Source organism: Colletotrichum godetiae (assembly GCF_030913485.1).
Source record: "Colletotrichum godetiae strain CBS 193.32 chromosome Unknown BDP55scaffold_8, whole genome shotgun sequence".
Classification (NCBI taxonomy): Eukaryota; Fungi; Ascomycota; class Sordariomycetes; order Glomerellales; family Glomerellaceae; genus Colletotrichum; species Colletotrichum godetiae.
In genome coordinates, this window is record NW_026851256.1 from 539,244 (window position 1) to 554,935 (window position 15,692).

At 53.5% G+C, this 15,692-nt stretch overlaps 3 protein-coding genes across 3 annotated transcripts; 1 reads left to right on the forward strand and 2 right to left on the reverse strand.

The window, feature by feature from the left end:
* Positions 1 to 1,540: 1,540 nt before the first annotated feature.
* On the reverse strand, positions 1,541 to 3,627 carry BDP55DRAFT_712585 (uncharacterized protein). Its single transcript, XM_060578210.1, has 4 exons — positions 3,303 to 3,627; positions 2,836 to 2,970; positions 2,425 to 2,618; positions 1,541 to 2,179 (listed from the first exon to the last, which is right to left on the reverse strand). The coding sequence occupies exons 1-4, from the start codon at positions 3,558 to 3,560 to the stop codon at positions 1,924 to 1,926; spliced, it is 843 nt and encodes a 280-aa protein (XP_060433163.1). The 5' UTR covers positions 3,561 to 3,627; the 3' UTR covers positions 1,541 to 1,923.
* Positions 3,628 to 5,529: 1,902 nt separating this feature from the next.
* BDP55DRAFT_725635 (pyruvate carboxylase) lies at positions 5,530 to 9,802 on the forward strand (the record flags this gene model as incomplete). The annotated part of the gene is made up of 11 exons (XM_060579032.1): positions 5,530 to 5,659; positions 5,763 to 5,783; positions 5,845 to 5,852; positions 5,923 to 5,934; positions 6,007 to 6,044; positions 6,100 to 6,131; positions 6,192 to 6,311; positions 6,370 to 6,431; positions 6,499 to 8,247; positions 8,339 to 9,634; positions 9,695 to 9,802. 11 exons carry the CDS (start codon positions 5,530 to 5,532, stop codon positions 9,800 to 9,802), a joined length of 3,576 nt encoding a protein of 1,191 aa, XP_060433164.1.
* Positions 9,803 to 11,846: 2,044 nt separating this feature from the next.
* On the reverse strand, positions 11,847 to 13,480 carry BDP55DRAFT_409510 (proteasome A-type and B-type). Its single transcript, XM_060567357.1, has 3 exons — positions 13,198 to 13,480; positions 12,830 to 13,054; positions 11,847 to 12,677 (listed from the first exon to the last, which is right to left on the reverse strand). Exons 1-3 carry the CDS (start codon positions 13,198 to 13,200, stop codon positions 12,024 to 12,026), a joined length of 882 nt encoding a protein of 293 aa, XP_060433165.1. The 5' UTR covers positions 13,201 to 13,480; the 3' UTR covers positions 11,847 to 12,023.
* Between the last annotated feature and the right edge of the window lie 2,212 nt (positions 13,481 to 15,692).

Below are 15,692 nucleotides of genomic sequence, written 5' to 3' on the forward strand. Positions count from 1 at the left end.
GACCGCAAGCCAAGCAACCTGGAAGCAGCCCAGACTAAAGCACTACCACATGGACCTGAATAAGGTGGGTAGCAGTAATGGTGAGCCGCAAGTGAATGTAATTGGGCACGGAGGTCTTCGTTGTCGTGACGGTGCTTTGATGGTGGGCCAGCGGTCTCGGGGCCTCGACCCGAACTTTCAAAGTTCTTACGAGCAAAAAAAAGGTCCCGTCGTCTCCTTCTTCCGCGCATCAAGAATCCAAGTCAACCGCTCATCTGGGCCTCAGTGACGGTCCTGACGGACGGAGCGGAGCGGAGCCCTCCTATTTCGGGCGAATCGTGCATGGTTTCAAGGGCCGGGGCCGGAGACAGTACAGGGTGAGCTAAATTCGATGAGTCAAAAAAAAAAATAGGGTGTCGTCTCATCTCCTCTGGACCAAAAAGCCGCGAGAGTCGTGGATACTGCACCACCATGGCATGGTGACATGGTGGCCCTCTCCGAAACTGTGAGAGCACCGACCCCCACTCCCCTCCCTCGCTGCTGGCACTTGGAGTCTTGGACAGGCCGCAGATCTCGCCGGACGGCCGGCCGAGTGCAGATCCATCTTCGCTTTTGGGACCGCGCATGTGCTGGAGTCCGGCGTTATTAATCGTGGGGTGCAGGGCGGGTACGCATACGGCGTATGCCTCAAATAACCTGTGATATCCGGACGTGGAAGAGTCACACAAAGGCCGATCACGCAAGCTGGCAGACCCTTTCCTGCTGAAGAAGGAAAGGGGGGTCAGCCAGGTGAAATAAATGTCGCAGCATGTCAGGAAGCCATCGCTAATTGCTATTACCATCGACATTCACGCGTCGGCCTGGTGGCGGACTGAAGATACGCCGTGAGTAGACATGCGCAGTTTCTTTCACCAAGAAGCTTGAAAGCCAAATGCCGGACCAGCCGAGGTCGGAGTATCCAGATCTGGGTCAAGAGTCATCCTCGACCTCATGGTGGGCTTTTTTCAAATTCCGAGGTCAAACTTTCTCGCTCCTTCGCGCTTTACGGCCTTGCCAACGCTGCTTGGATGCTTGCGTGGTCTGGAGGGGACAAAAAGAGGAAACGGAAAGAAAAAATAGCCTTGTTGTAGATGGGGGGCCAAGAGTCTTGGATCGTGGGTTACCCAGTAGTCTGGGCTTAGCTGCGTAGGATAATCTGGCCGAGTCGCCCTTGAGCTTGCAGCGCAAGTGAGACCCAGCATGGCACCTTGGCGGTGTGATGAGTCGAGAATCAGATGGCCGATGCAAAGACTTGCATCTATACTGGTTTGATGTTTCTTAACACCTCATTATGGTGTCGTTTTTCCAGCAACGTTGCAAAATCGATCCAAACGTGGTCTAGGAGTCTAGGACAGCCCAGATGTCTCTTGTATCCAATGATGCGAGATTGGAGTTGGTAGCGGGAGCGGTTCGACTAGGCGGACCGGGAATAACGCTCAAGTATTTTATGGAGATGCGTGGTTTTGTCAAGACCGAGAAGAACCTGGAGGGTCTGAGGGTGGTGCGCTTCCATATTCCCCGTGTGGCTTCATGCGTGCCGTTGGCGCGTTGCACATGTGGTGATGTCCATCCACCTAATTGAAGAATTAGAAAGTGTGGGCGGAAGTTGGTCGGCGGGTGGGATAGCCAGGCCGGGCCAAGGTCGGCGTGGCCTGCCTTGTCGTCGTTTCTGGGCAAGCAGCCGTCAAGCCGCCGTCATGTCCCTCGGGGCAGGAAACCGAGGTTGACGATATCTTCGGTCCCCTTTGCCCTCTCGGTGCCGTAGGCTGTAGGCTGTAGTACACGCCTCGGGAACAATGACAAAGGGGTACGAGTACAGCGTGACGCGCCGGACGGATGAACCCTGTGAAAGTCACCCCGCATTCTGTAATGGATTGGACCGCGGGGCAGAAAGGGCGAAAAAGGTCAGGGACGAGCAGGTGAAAGATTATCCATCAAAGGCTGATATCGCGTCGAGTTGTCCCGAAGCAAAACAGAGTAGCCGGTAGTTGTGGTCATTCGGTGGCAGTGGTGCTGGTTTGAAGAGGCGGACGCCCGAACGACACGGCGCGAAGCCGTGTTATCCTCGGCTTCGGCAGTGAAGAGGCCCGGAAGACCCATGTAGCTCTTTTCGTGAAGCCGTGAAGTGCTCGTGGCATCGCGAAGTTCGCCGAACGCGTTGCTTTTCTTTCGGGAGATGTCGAGTTAATGTGACATGGTGGACGGCAGCTTGGGGTAAGGTATCGTTCAAGGTATCTGGTGGTGGAAGGGAAGCCGAGAGCACTGAGGAAGGAAAAAGTGCGATGCTGTCGGCCTGCCTGCCGCTACTAAGGTGCTCCTGGGACGGTCTTGCCTTGTGACAGGCGCCACCAGCCGCAGGAGAGATGGGAAAAGACAGGTGCGAGGTACTCCGTACACAATACGTACATCTTGCTCCTCGGCGTGTCTTTCCCTGTCCATTGGATTTGCAGGTCCAGTGTTGTTGCCTTAACTTGCAATTGTTTGTACTGGGTACTGCTGTTGTCAGTTTGTCTTGCTTGTTGACCCTCGTAACGAGTAATTGCGCTTTCTTGCTTGTGTTGTAATTTGTTTGGCATTGCCTGTTCCCCCATTTCCCATACCTAACTTGCCCATAGACAGACAGTAAGTATGCACTTGTCATGCTAGAAATATCACTAATCCCGTCCTGGAGTTGTCACCTCGAGAAACCGTTAGTCAACCGGAGGGAAGCTGTTTTGTATCGGCAGGCTCTGGTTGGTCAATTCCTTCTGGTCTAGCGGTGTTTTGCGACCCCGCCAATCTTCTTTACTTTTAGAATATTTATTTATTTTCTGTTACCTCTGACAGGCATTCTTCAGATCCAGGCCTGATGCGTTTGAGAGGGGATGGGCAGGCGTCGTGTCTCGATAGACGCCTCTCGTGGGGTTTCTCTGGTTTGCGGCTTGCCGTGTTCAACATGAGGCTGTCCGTATTCTAAAGATAACAGTGTTTCTTTGGGGGTCGTATCTGTTGATGGCAGATCTCTTGGCTGTCCTCACCAATCGTCTCAGGAGCTGCGGTCAAGGCGCCGGCGGGCTGGAGACGACCTAATAAACGGAGACGGAGGCTGGGGCCGGTGGAAACAGATCTCGGTCAGGGATGGGCGGGGATGGGGGGTTTGCTGCTATTCTCAGGGCGGCGTCTGTCTTTCAGACTTTCACGGCGTTTCTCTCGCGGGGGCATTGCAGAGCCAAGAGGTATCAGCATCTCAGGTTGGTCTCCCATGGACGTTTCCTACGGATACTGGATATGGGTACCTGTCGCACCTTGATCCTTGGATAGTCGTCGGGCCTTCCCATCAACTTTGCTCTTGGAGATGAAGTTGTCAAGTTGAAGACATTTGAGAGCACTGGAGTGACATTGCCCTGCATCCGTCCCAACCTAATGCCAAGGACGGCAGCAAGGCGAGGCGGTGGACTGCAGACATCCCCAAGTGTGAGGATCAGCCATGCCATGCCGCCGTTGTCGTCAGTCAGGTGGGACGTGGGAGATGAAAGTTGAGAAGCCGAATGCCGGGGAGACATTCCATTGCATGTTGTGGTATGTCACGCTGCTTCGAGTCATAATCTTTGTATTCGTGGATTGGCAGATTGGGTAATAATTAGGAGTAACGTAAGGGGAGTGACTTTCTATGGTCTCTTCTTTCCTTTTCTAGACTCTAGAGGCTCCTTCTCTTTTTTTTGCCCTCTCCTGTCCTTCTTGCCGCGACAAAGCGGCTGTTTGAGTAGTGCAGCTTACATCACAGAGTGGCCTAAGCTCCTGTCCAAGACAGGGCAGCTACCATCGAGGAGTGGACAAGGGGGGGCAGGAAGGGAAGGGGGGAACTATGGATGTACCTTGTACCTCGGTACCTAGGTACATGTTCCGCGGTCTCACCCCTCCCCCTCTTCTTCCCCTCCATCCATCCATCTTGCCATCCACCACCATATCCTCTGCTCCGTCTGAGCCAAATCTTCACCGTCCCAGCGGCGTCGGCAACACATCGCCCTGCATCTTTCCCGCCGTGAATTACACTCATGGATGTACACTGGTACAGGCGACCCTCAAGAAATGCTTTACTTTGGCGCTAGCAGCTGGAGACAAGGTCCCCTCCTTCATGACACCGAGGGGTGAACAACAGCACCAGCAGGGGAGGATGGTCAAGTCCCTCACTCTCCGGCCGTCTATTGTCTTGTCAGTCAATCCCAGCTCCAGCCGCCAGCCTCCAGTTACAGCATCGTCGTCGCGGGTTCCCTGCCGCTGAGCAAGTCACTCCGGCCATCTGCAACACCAAGATTGGCTTGGTCTGAACTGTGACTGACTGAGGGTGGACGGTGGACATGGGCGGATGGATCTGGTCTGGCCTGGTCTGGTCTGGTCTATCTCTGATCTCCCACTCTGCGGTCCTGTCTAAGCTGGGGTGTACCTACAACGGACCATGGCCCGTTACGCACTCTGGACGAAGAATGGTTGCCAGGGCCTGTCTATCATGAGACTGTGACTACTGCTACAGTCTGGGTAGAGGAAGTATCTACTTACAGCCGAAGCGCACCAGAGTTGTGAAGACGAGGGGAGCCAGCCCATCCATCGATACATGCATGTATTGAGTGAGCCCTGACACAGACAGCTAGCTACAAGCTCCCAGCTTTCCGAATACAATAAATCCCCTCGTCCCTCGAGTTTCCAGTTCATCCCGTCCTTCTTCTCTTCCTCTTCTCGTCCTCCGTGCTTCCACCTCTTTTGCTGGCTCTCTACCTACCTTAACTGAGTTGCTATCAGCTGCTTTGCTTCGTTGTTTGTGCTCCTCTAAAGATACCACTCAACTATCCGTACCTACTCGCATCCACCACCGTCATACCCCCCCACCACCGACACCCACTTTCTGTACCTTTCGGTCGGACGGGTGTAATAGAGAAGAGCTGTGCTCACCTGTCATCGAAGCTCCTCCCGCTTCTCTCTCCCTATTTCTCTCCCCGGTAGAGAAGACAAGCTCCCTCCCAGAGCTACCCCTCGGCTCTTAATCTTCACCTCTCGTGTCGAATCGATACCCCCTCGGCTCAACTTCCGCAGCCCACACACCACACACAACAAACCAGCAGTCACAGCACAAGCAACAACAGTTGCGCGCTTCAAATTTCGGCCTTCGGCTCATCAGTCCCCCTGGTCTTGTCTTTTACCCGCGCCGCCGCATCCTGCTGCGCCTGATCTGCACCTGAGAAAAAAACACAGGCGGCAGAAGTCCAAACCCAGCGGCACGTCCGAACCGGCCCTGGACCCAGACCTAGACCGGCTTAAAGCTTGGGAGACCTGGGAGATAACCCCACCAACCCAAACCACAGTTAACAGTCCAAACCACCCCGCCAACCGACACCCCGACGCAGTTGTCTCGCAACTGAGACCTCAACAGCTTCCCCTGCTCCTCGGTCCATTCAAATACGGGCCGTCGTAGCTTCTGAACCCGTTCGGTCTCTCCCCTCCTTCTTCCTGTCCTCTCTTCACACACAACCGCCCATCATGGCCCAAACACAGGTTACCTTCAACGATGTCTTCGAGGACGGCGACGTTGAGGAGGTCCAGAAGGACCCCCAGACCATCCACCACATCCGCGCCAACTCAAGCATCATGCACTTGAAGAAGATCTTGGGTGAGTCGCGGTCTTCTCGAGGAGCCATTGGACTCTCTCCATGCCTTCTCGCGCTATTCGATCCAAGAACTGTGCTGACCTGCTGTCTTTCACCCCTCTACAGTGGCCAACCGTGGTGAAATTCGTAAGTACTTCCCTCCAGCCGAGCTCCTGACTCACGCAAGCTAATTACTGCCGCCTTCTAGCCATTCGTGTATGTCGATTCTTGTCTTGGCTCAGGTAATGCTTCAGAAACAGAAATGCTCACTTTTGAATGTGTCTAGATCTTCAGAACAGTACGTGACTCAACGTTTCCCAACTAATACTGCTATCATGGCGCTAGAAGATCCAACGCTGACTCCTTACAGGCCCACGAGCTTTCGCTGCACACCATCGCAGTCTTCAGGTACAGCGCACCATCTGGGCAACCCCCAAGCTCTGCATACTGACTCTCCTTGCAGTTATGAGGACCGTCTCTCTATGCACAGACAGAGTAAGCCCACATCTAGCTTTTGAACAACCCCGAAGCACCCCTCTAACCCACGTTCCACAGAGGCCGATGAGGCATACGTCATTGGCAAGCGCGGCCAGTACACCCCGGTCGGTGCTTATCTCGCTGGAGACGAGATTATCAAGATTGCCGTCGAGCACGGCGCGCAAATGATCCATCCTGGTAAGAAAACGCATCTTCTCTAGATGCTGTAGTCAAGCCACTAACACACCGCCAAAAGGTTATGGTTTCCTCTCAGAAAACGCCGAGTTCGCTCGCAACGTTGAGAAGGCCGGTCTGATCGTGAGACATCCCGCTAAAAACTCACCCTAAAACCTGATAACACTACTGACTCGATGTGCTTTCTTAGTTCGTTGGTCCCTCCGCCGATGTCATTGACTCGCTCGGTGACAAGGTCTCTGCCCGAACCCTCGCTATCGCTGCCGGTGTCCCCGTCGTTCCCGGTACCGAAGGCGCCGTTGCCACCTTTGAGGAGGTCAAGAGCTTCACCGATGAATATGGTTTCCCCATTATCATCAAGGCTGCATATGGTGGTGGTGGTCGCGGTATGCGTGTCGTCCGCGACCAGGAGACCCTGAAGGAGAACTTTGAGAGAGCCACCTCCGAGGCCAAGTCCGCCTTCGGCAACGGCACCGTCTTTGTCGAGAGATTCTTGGACAAGCCCAAGCACATTGAGGTCCAGCTTCTTGGTGACAACCACGGTAACATTGTCCACCTGTACGAGCGTGACTGCTCCGTCCAGCGTCGTCACCAGAAGGTCGTCGAGATTGCCCCTGCCAAAGACCTTCCTTCCGACGTCCGCGATGCTATCCTCAACGATGCAGTCAAGCTGGCCAAGTCGGTCAACTACCGCAACGCCGGTACCGCCGAGTTCCTGGTCGACCAGCAGAACAGATACTACTTCATCGAGATCAACCCCCGTATCCAGGTCGAGCACACCATTACGGAAGAGATCACAGGTATCGACATCGTTGCCGCTCAGATCCAGATCGCCGCCGGCGCCACCTTGCAGCAGCTTGGTCTGACCCAGGACCGCATCTCCACCAGAGGTTTCGCCATTCAGTGCAGAATCACCACCGAGGACCCGGCCAAGGGATTCTCACCAGATACCGGCAAGATCGAAGTCTACCGATCTGCTGGTGGTAACGGTGTCCGTCTTGATGGTGGCAACGGTTTCGCCGGTGCCGTCATTACCCCTTACTACGACTCCATGTTGGTCAAGTGCACCTGCCACGGTTCTACCTACGAGATTGCTAGGAGAAAGGTCCTCCGTGCTCTTGTCGAATTCCGTATTCGCGGCGTCAAGACCAACATTCCTTTCCTCGCTTCTCTTCTCACCCACCCCACCTTCATTGACGGCAACTGCTGGACCACCTTCATCGACGACACTCCTCAGCTCTTCGACCTCATTGGCAGCCAGAACCGTGCTCAGAAGCTTCTTGCCTACCTTGGTGACGTCGCCGTGAACGGTAGCAGCATCAAGGGCCAGATTGGCGAGCCCAAGTTCAAGGGTGACATCATTCTCCCCGAACTCCTCAACGACGATGGTTCCAAGGTCGATGTTTCCGCCACCTGCAAGAAGGGCTGGAGAGAGATCATCACCGAGCAGGGCCCCAAGGCCTTCGCCAAGGCTGTCCGCGAGTACAAGGGAACTTTGCTCATGGATACCACATGGCGTGATGCCCATCAGTCTCTGTTGGCCACCCGTGTCCGTACTGTCGACTTGCTCAACATTGCCAAGGAGACTAGCCACGGCCTGAGCAACCTGTTCGCCTTGGAATGCTGGGGAGGTGCCACCTTTGATGTTGCCTACCGCTTCCTCTACGAGGACCCCTGGGACCGTCTTCGCCGCATGAGGAAGGCAGTTCCCAACATTCCCTTCCAGATGCTGCTCCGTGGCGCCAACGGTGTTGCTTACTCGTCGCTTCCCGATAACGCTATCGACCACTTCGTCGAGCAGGCCAAGAAGAACGGTGTCGATATCTTCCGTGTCTTTGATGCCTTGAACGATATTGACCAACTCGAGGTCGGTATCAAGGCCGTCCACAAGGCCGGTGGTGTCGTTGAGGGAACTTGCTGTATCTCGGGAGACATGCTAGTAAGTCAGCCTTCATCTTGTGTCTTCGTTTTTTGGATGATTTCGTATTTCCTGTTTTGTAGTTGAGCGTTTCCACTGACATCCCCCAAAGAACCCTAAGAAGAAGTACAACCTCGAGTACTACCTCGACCTTGTCGACAAGCTTGTTGCTCTTGACATCCACATCCTCGGTCTCAAGGACATGGCTGGTGTCTTGAAGCCGCACGCAGCGACCAAGCTCGTTGGTGCTATCCGTGCCAAGTACCCCGACCTCCCCATCCACGTCCACACCCACGACTCTGCTGGTACCGGTGTTGCTTCCATGGTCGCCTGCGCCAAGGCTGGTGCTGACGCTGTCGACGCTGCCACTGACAGCTTGTCCGGCATGACCTCTCAGCCGAGTATCAACGCCATCATTGCCTCTCTTGAGGGTAGTGAGCACGACACCGGCCTGAACCCGGCTCACGTTCGCGCTCTGGACTTCTACTGGTCCCAGCTGCGTCTCCTCTATTCTCCCTTCGAGGCTCACCTCAGCGGACCCGATCCCGAGGTGTACGAGCACGAGATTCCTGGTGGTCAGCTCACCAACATGATGTTCCAGGCCTCCCAGCTTGGTCTCGGTACCCAGTGGGCCGAGACCAAGAAGGCCTACGAGCACGCCAACGACCTTCTTGGCGACATTGTCAAGGTCACTCCTACATCCAAGGTTGTTGGTGACCTTGCCCAGTTCATGGTCTCCAACAAGCTGTCCCCCGAGGACGTCAAGGCTCGTGCTGGTGAGCTCGACTTCCCTGGCTCCGTTCTCGAGTTCCTCGAGGGTCTGATGGGTCAGCCGTACGGCGGATTCCCCGAGCCTCTGCGTTCCGACGCCCTTCGCGGCCGCAGAAAGCTGGACAAGCGCCCCGGTTTGTTCCTCGAGCCCGTCGACTTCGTCAAGATTAAGCGCGATCTGCACAAGAAGTTCGGCGGCCCCGTCACGGAGTGTGATATTGCCGCCTACGTCATGTACCCCAAGGTCTTTGAAGACTACAAGAAGTTCATCCAGAAGTACGGCGATCTCTCCGTCCTGCCGACAAAGTACTTCCTGTCCCGTCCCGAGATTGGCGAGGAGTTCCACGTCGAGCTCGAGAAGGGCAAGGTCCTTATCCTCAAGCTCTTGGCCATCGGTCCTCTGAGCGAAAACACTGGCCAGCGTGAGGTGTTCTACGAGATGAACGGTGAGGTCAGACAGGTCACTGTCGACGACAACAAGGCCTCTGTCGAGAACGTCAGCCGTCCCAAGGCCGATGCTTCCGACTCGAGCCAAGTCGGCGCTCCCATGGCCGGTGTGCTCGTTGAGCTCCGTGTCAAGGAGGGCTCTGATGTCAAGAAGGGCGACCCCATTGCTGTTCTCAGCGCCATGAAGATGGTACGTTTTACCCCCAAATCTAGCTCTCATCTCAAGCTGTTTACTAACATACAATTCTAGGAAATGGTCATCTCCGCCCCCCACAACGGAAAGGTGTCGACTCTCCAGGTCAAGGAGGGCGACTCAGTCGACGGCTCCGACTTGGTGTGCAGAATTGTCAAGGCTTGAACGGGATAAGGGGACCCTGGCTGGGTTATGGCAGAGCGGCAACTTTTCTGATTTTATTTATGATTCCAAATTTTTAGCGAGAAAACCAAAGAGGCATGGGATTCGACATGAGAAAAATGTCTGGGGCGGTATGAACGGTTTATATTGGTAGTTCGAATTCAAGTACATTTAGAAACAGCATCATCGTTGTCTCCGTTACGAGTGCCTACACCTTCTACGGCGTTACTTCAACCCCTCCTCTCTTTAACACTATACTAAACGGAATAAGACATGGATGTATACCATTACCTTCCTTGATGACTGTCGCAAGCTATCTCAGTACCAGCATTATAAAAGTTCTTTTCAGGTTGGTTACGTCCAACATGAGGAAACTGAAACCTCAATCCCCTAACCAACCCTTTAGAGATCTTAACTTTGGTGTTTGCTTAGAAGTAAGCGTCGTCTTCGTCTCGCCCACCCCGCATTATATATCTCCAATGCGAACACCATTCCACTTACTTAGATCCAGCGGCTGCAGGGTGCGTGTATAAGTGATGACGTATAGTAACTTGAGAGGATTTGGTAAGACTGTGTCTATAATCACGGAAATAGACGATGTGCCCTAGATGGAGCTACTTTCGCACCATTTTTTAACAAGGTCTTTACAGATTTGGTATATTTCTAGGAGAGCAAAGTAGAGTTTATAAACGGCGATGATAACCATCTCTATCCGACTCTTGCCCTGTCCCATCGGATAGGCGCATGAGGCGCCGTATGATATCGTAAAATCTTTGCCCCTAATTAAGTTTAAACCGACATCAACGGCCTGCTACGGGAGGAACGTCAGCTAATAGTCTATAATATCTTATTATTACTATCTATATATTTTATAAAGAATAGACTTTAAGTGGTATTTAAGAGTGAAAGCTATTATAGTTTTAATAATAAAGAAAGGTCGAAAGGCGGTATTTAGTGCTAAGATAATCGTATAATAATAGTAGTAGCCCTCTTTACCTCGTTTGCTCATCACCTATAACATTCCTCAACCGCATGCCACCAACAAAAGCAGTCCTTGAATGGCCTCCTTGCCTACTATATAGCTAAGGGACTGGATTGAGCTTTTCATGTCCGTACAAGAGGGGAGCATGCCGGTTCTACTTTCAATATTCACCTTCAGAAGCCCGGAGATATAGATCACTCCCTCCTTCGTCTCAATAATTGACGTGCATAGCAGCGACAAGTGGCTTCGCGGCCTGAGGACGGTCGATTTAAGTTGGCCCCAAACGTCTCTTATAAGGGGTGGAAGCAAGTATCGTCACCTCATCCTATCTCAGGGTAGCGGAGTTAAGCACATCCAACCAAGTGCTCGGAGTATCAACAATACTGACCCGACATCTCTAATCTACTCAACAACATTCCCATGAGAATACAACGCGGAAGAAGAAGAGGGGTCCAGGACTGAGGGGCGCGCAAGTGGATAGACAGAGCAAAGCGAATACCTCATTTGAACTTGGCAATCATATGTACTATGAGCGCGAACCTGGACCGGGAGCACGGTCATGCGGCTACCAACGAAATTGGCTGGGAATTGCTTGAGACAAGAACCCTCGACTGGTTCGCTCCGACTTGAAAGCTTTGTATACATGCCCCTCCCCCTCCCCCTTCTACAAGCTACATTTTCTATGCTTGCCTCCCTCATGTAGACTCTAGATGCCTCGCCTTGGAACAAACACATCGAGACCACCCATACTCCCCCCCTGTAGCCAACCAATGTGAGATAGAGTACGTTCTTGAGGCTTCTGTTTGTAGGTAGCTGGATTCTATGAAACGCTCTGCTCTGGAACCTCTCCTCTCTTTGGTTAATGTGTGTCAGGGACCGATTACACATACGGAGGTACTTGATGCTGCTAGTGTAGGTAGCTGGAAGCAAAGTTCATCGCTTAGCCAAGAATGACCAATGCCATACGCCCGCAGCGATCACGCCTGTCACGCAAGTCATTGGAAGCTCATCTTGCCCAAACCAGGTCTCATTAGTCTATGATCCAGCCGCCATAGCCCTCATCATGGTGTTTTTACAAGTACACAAAGGTCCTCTGGAACGCCATTCCCCAAACGGCGACAGCTTCCCCTTGTGTGGTGTTTGACAGATTTCTTTTTTTGATTTCGTCTCATTCTGTCGTAATGCCCTTGGCTCTACTCATCGTCTTGCTGCCAAGACCCATTCACGTCTCGCTGTCGAAACCTACTCCTCCATCTTGTCGTCCTCCTTCTTGTCCTCGTCATCGTCATCATCGCCCTCGAGTGCCTTCTTGGCAAACTTCTCCGCCTCCTCGCGCAGCTCCTTGGGCACCTCCTCATGGCGGCCCTTGGTGGGGCCGTCAATATCACTGATCCAGCTCATCTCGAGCTCAAACTCCTTGTCCTTGTTGTCGTCGTGGGCGACGTAGATGATGCGAGCAGCCTCCTTAACGGCGTCCTCCAACGTCAGTCCGCCTTCGGCGAGGTCGAGCTTCTCGAGCTCTGCCTTGGCGGCTTGACGGCCCTTGCCAGTAGCAGCACCGTAGTAGCCCCAGTAGAGACCTGAGGGCTCGATCATGTAGAGGAAGGGACCGCCGTGCTTCTTGGTGGTGTCCTTGCCGCCGGCTCCGACCTTGGGGCCAGAGCCGACTTCGCCATCGACAGGGGTCTCGGTAGAGGGGTCGAAACCACCGACAATCGCGGTAATGCCGAAGGGACGGACTGAGGAATAGAGGGTATAGGCTTGGAGGTAGCCGCCCATGCGGGCTGCGAGGTCGGCGGTGGAGATGGGGGTCTTGAAGGTCTCGCGCCAGCCGCGGGCTTCTTCGCGGGCGCGGTCGACGAAGTGGCGTCCATCGGGGATCATGCCTGAGTAGACCTTTTGATACGTCAGTCTGACCAGTAGAGCAAGAGGCATGTAGATAGGCAGGTCGTGAGGTTTTGTTAAAGCTACTCTCGGCAGCTACGATGCATCTCGAGGCAGGGGAAGGGAGGGGTAAACTGATTGCGGGAAGGGAATGGATGACTTACGACACCGAGATGTCTGTCAATGGTAGCAATACGCTTGTTGGCATTGGGCTTCCATAACTTGGATGCAATAATCTTTTCGACAGCGAGGACGACACCACCTTTGCACCGGATACCGATGGATGTGCCACCGTTCTCAACGGCCTTGACGGCGTACTCGACTTGGAAGTTGCGGCCGTCGGGGGAGAAGATGGAGTTGCTCAGGTCATAGCCTGTGCCTATCGACGTCTACACAAGGTGGGAAAGGCATCATGTTAGCGTTGTGCTACAAGTATAGAGTCAAGGTAAGGTTGGTCGGTTCCGCTAGCTCATGCCAACCCCCGGTCACTGGAGGTGGTGATTCCCCGGAAACCTAGCAAGGGAAAGCTTACCATTGTGAATTAGAAGAGCTTGGGGTATTCGGGGAAAGCTTCGGATGTGTAGTCTTGAGGACTGGAGGGTTCGTTGGGCGTCGAAAGAAGTCGTGATGAGGTAGAGGTCGTAGGCACGTTGTCTGGTCGTGGAAGAGAGCTCGTGTGGTGGATGACGATGGCGGGACGTGGTTTGGAATTGGGGAATCTGGAGCCTTGAGATCAGAGCTTCAGGCAACCTGAGCTGCGTGTTGCTGCGCGAGGTTGACGGGCGAGGCTAGACGCAAGGGTGCCTCAGGTTGAAAGCCGGGAGGGAAGCTGGGGGTGGATCCACACTCAGGTGGGAGGGAATGAATCAGCCACTTTAAAGGTGTGGCTGGCGCCGAGGTGCTGTGGCTGGTGGAAAGACCGGCTTCCCGTCATCGTGAACACCAAATCTGACAGGGGAATTAAAATAACCCCACCATCCCGCACTTGACCCTGCAGTGGTGTGCAGCTGCCAGGTGCTGTAGAGGGGTTATCGAGAGGTGAGAGAGAGAGAGAGAGAGAGGCAATGTGAAATCACATGGAGGAACAACGACTTGATGCACCCGCTGGGCACTTCTAATTCAAGAGTAAACAGCTTTTTGGAAAGGCTCGATTTGTACGTTTTCTCACTTTGCCGGATCTGTGTACAGTCGTCTGGCTTGAGGGAGCTGCCAGAGACAAGAAATCGTGGAAGCGTTTGGCATGACTCCTAAACTCTTTGGCACCGATAGTACGGTGACTTAGGGAGTCCAGGCCCGGATGGATCCGGCGAAACGAGTGTTGGGACTGGGTTTCGAGGAGGAGCGGTGAAGACTGGACTAGGATCCCGAGACTTTGTCAGAGGAAGTCGAGGATGGACGCAAAGTGTTGAGGATTCTCTGGCACGTAACAAACGCGAAAGTCAGTCTGGAGTGATAGCAGAGGCATCGAGCATTTGCACCGAGTTTGAAGGTTGTCATCATCACGTCCCGTCGAAGACTGACTATCGAAGGGAAACGTATTACAGAGTGCGCATATGATGGCGGGTGGGCTCGAGTGTGTCACGGGAGACTGATTCGATACCTCCGTAGTCTTCCAGAAGCTGTGTGGACTGATCGTGTCACGGAACCATTGGGTGAGGAGTGCGGATCTTGGAGAGAATATGTTTCAAGATGGACGCTTGCTGCCGGGCTCTCTGCCAGGGCATGTGTGCATGGCCATGTCTATGGGTTAGCCAAAGTGTCTTTGCCCACCATTACACCTAGGATCAAATGTCATTGGAGATGTACCCATACATGCATGGAAGGTAAGGTATCGAATTCACGTACAACTTGACTGATCGTCGGCCATACTCACAGGAATTGACATGAACCGCAAATGAACCATGCATTCTCATGAGAAGCACAGGCATTTCAGGTAGCTATTCATTCCTGCCTGATCAAGGGCGTATTTTGGTTGGGGCCTTGGGACTTTGGGCCAGGTCGGCTAGCGTTGGTTGGTGCGAATGTTGGTTGGTGATGAAAGTGGTGATGTGTGGATGCAGAACGCTGCACCGGAGACGGGATCCCATGGGATGGGACGGAAAAAAAAAACAGAGACAAGAGACGGCCCGGCTTCAGTGGGAAAGTACGCTGAGAGACAGAAGCGTCGGGTCACGTTGCCCTCCCATAGTTGGGCTTGCTGCGTCATGACCCTGCCCACTACCGCTAAAATTGCCCCTCCTTCCTAGCTAAGCCAATTTCCCCCTGCCAGGCTTCCCCCTCCCCCTCGTGCGGCGTGCCTGCCGCCCTCCACTTCTCTTCCCCCCCCTCCTTCCAGGTTCCCTCTACCCGCCCGGAAAATGGCTGTCACTCCTTCTGCCATATAAAATTACAATCCTCACTTTTCACCCTCAACATTCTTGGTTCTTGTCTCTTTGCAAAATATCACCACGACTAACTATTCGCATTAACTGGCACGAAAATCATCAACTATTGATTTGCTACGCCCACCAGAGTGCCGCTGCTGTCGCCCCCGCGAGATTCGACAACGACAACGAAGAACCCTCACCCCACCACTAACGCGCTCCCACTGCATCCGCTGACCTTGCCGTACCACTTCACATCCACCCAGTCTCCAACCCCGGCACCACTACTGCTGTCTTCCTGCCCAAGGAATCACCGTACCGAACCCGATTCACGAAACCCCTCGACCGTTGCCTCCCTGTGACTCTTCGCTGTCGCTTTCCTTCTTTTCTCGAGTTTCTTGTGCTCTCATTTCTGCTTTCAACAAAAACCCAAGAAGAAGAAGTAACCCTCGAGAGTACCTACATAGAGTAGCCAATATAAAGAAACACTTCTCTTCTGCTACCACTGTCCGAACCCCCGAAACCGATTACCAAGCCAAGAAACAAAGCATCAAGAAGACAGCACATTTCTGTCTTCTTTGCTCTCACCCCCGACAAGATTTACTTCTACAGCAAGCAGCTTTACGACGAAGGGCCTTTTCGGGCTTTTCAATCACCAGATCCC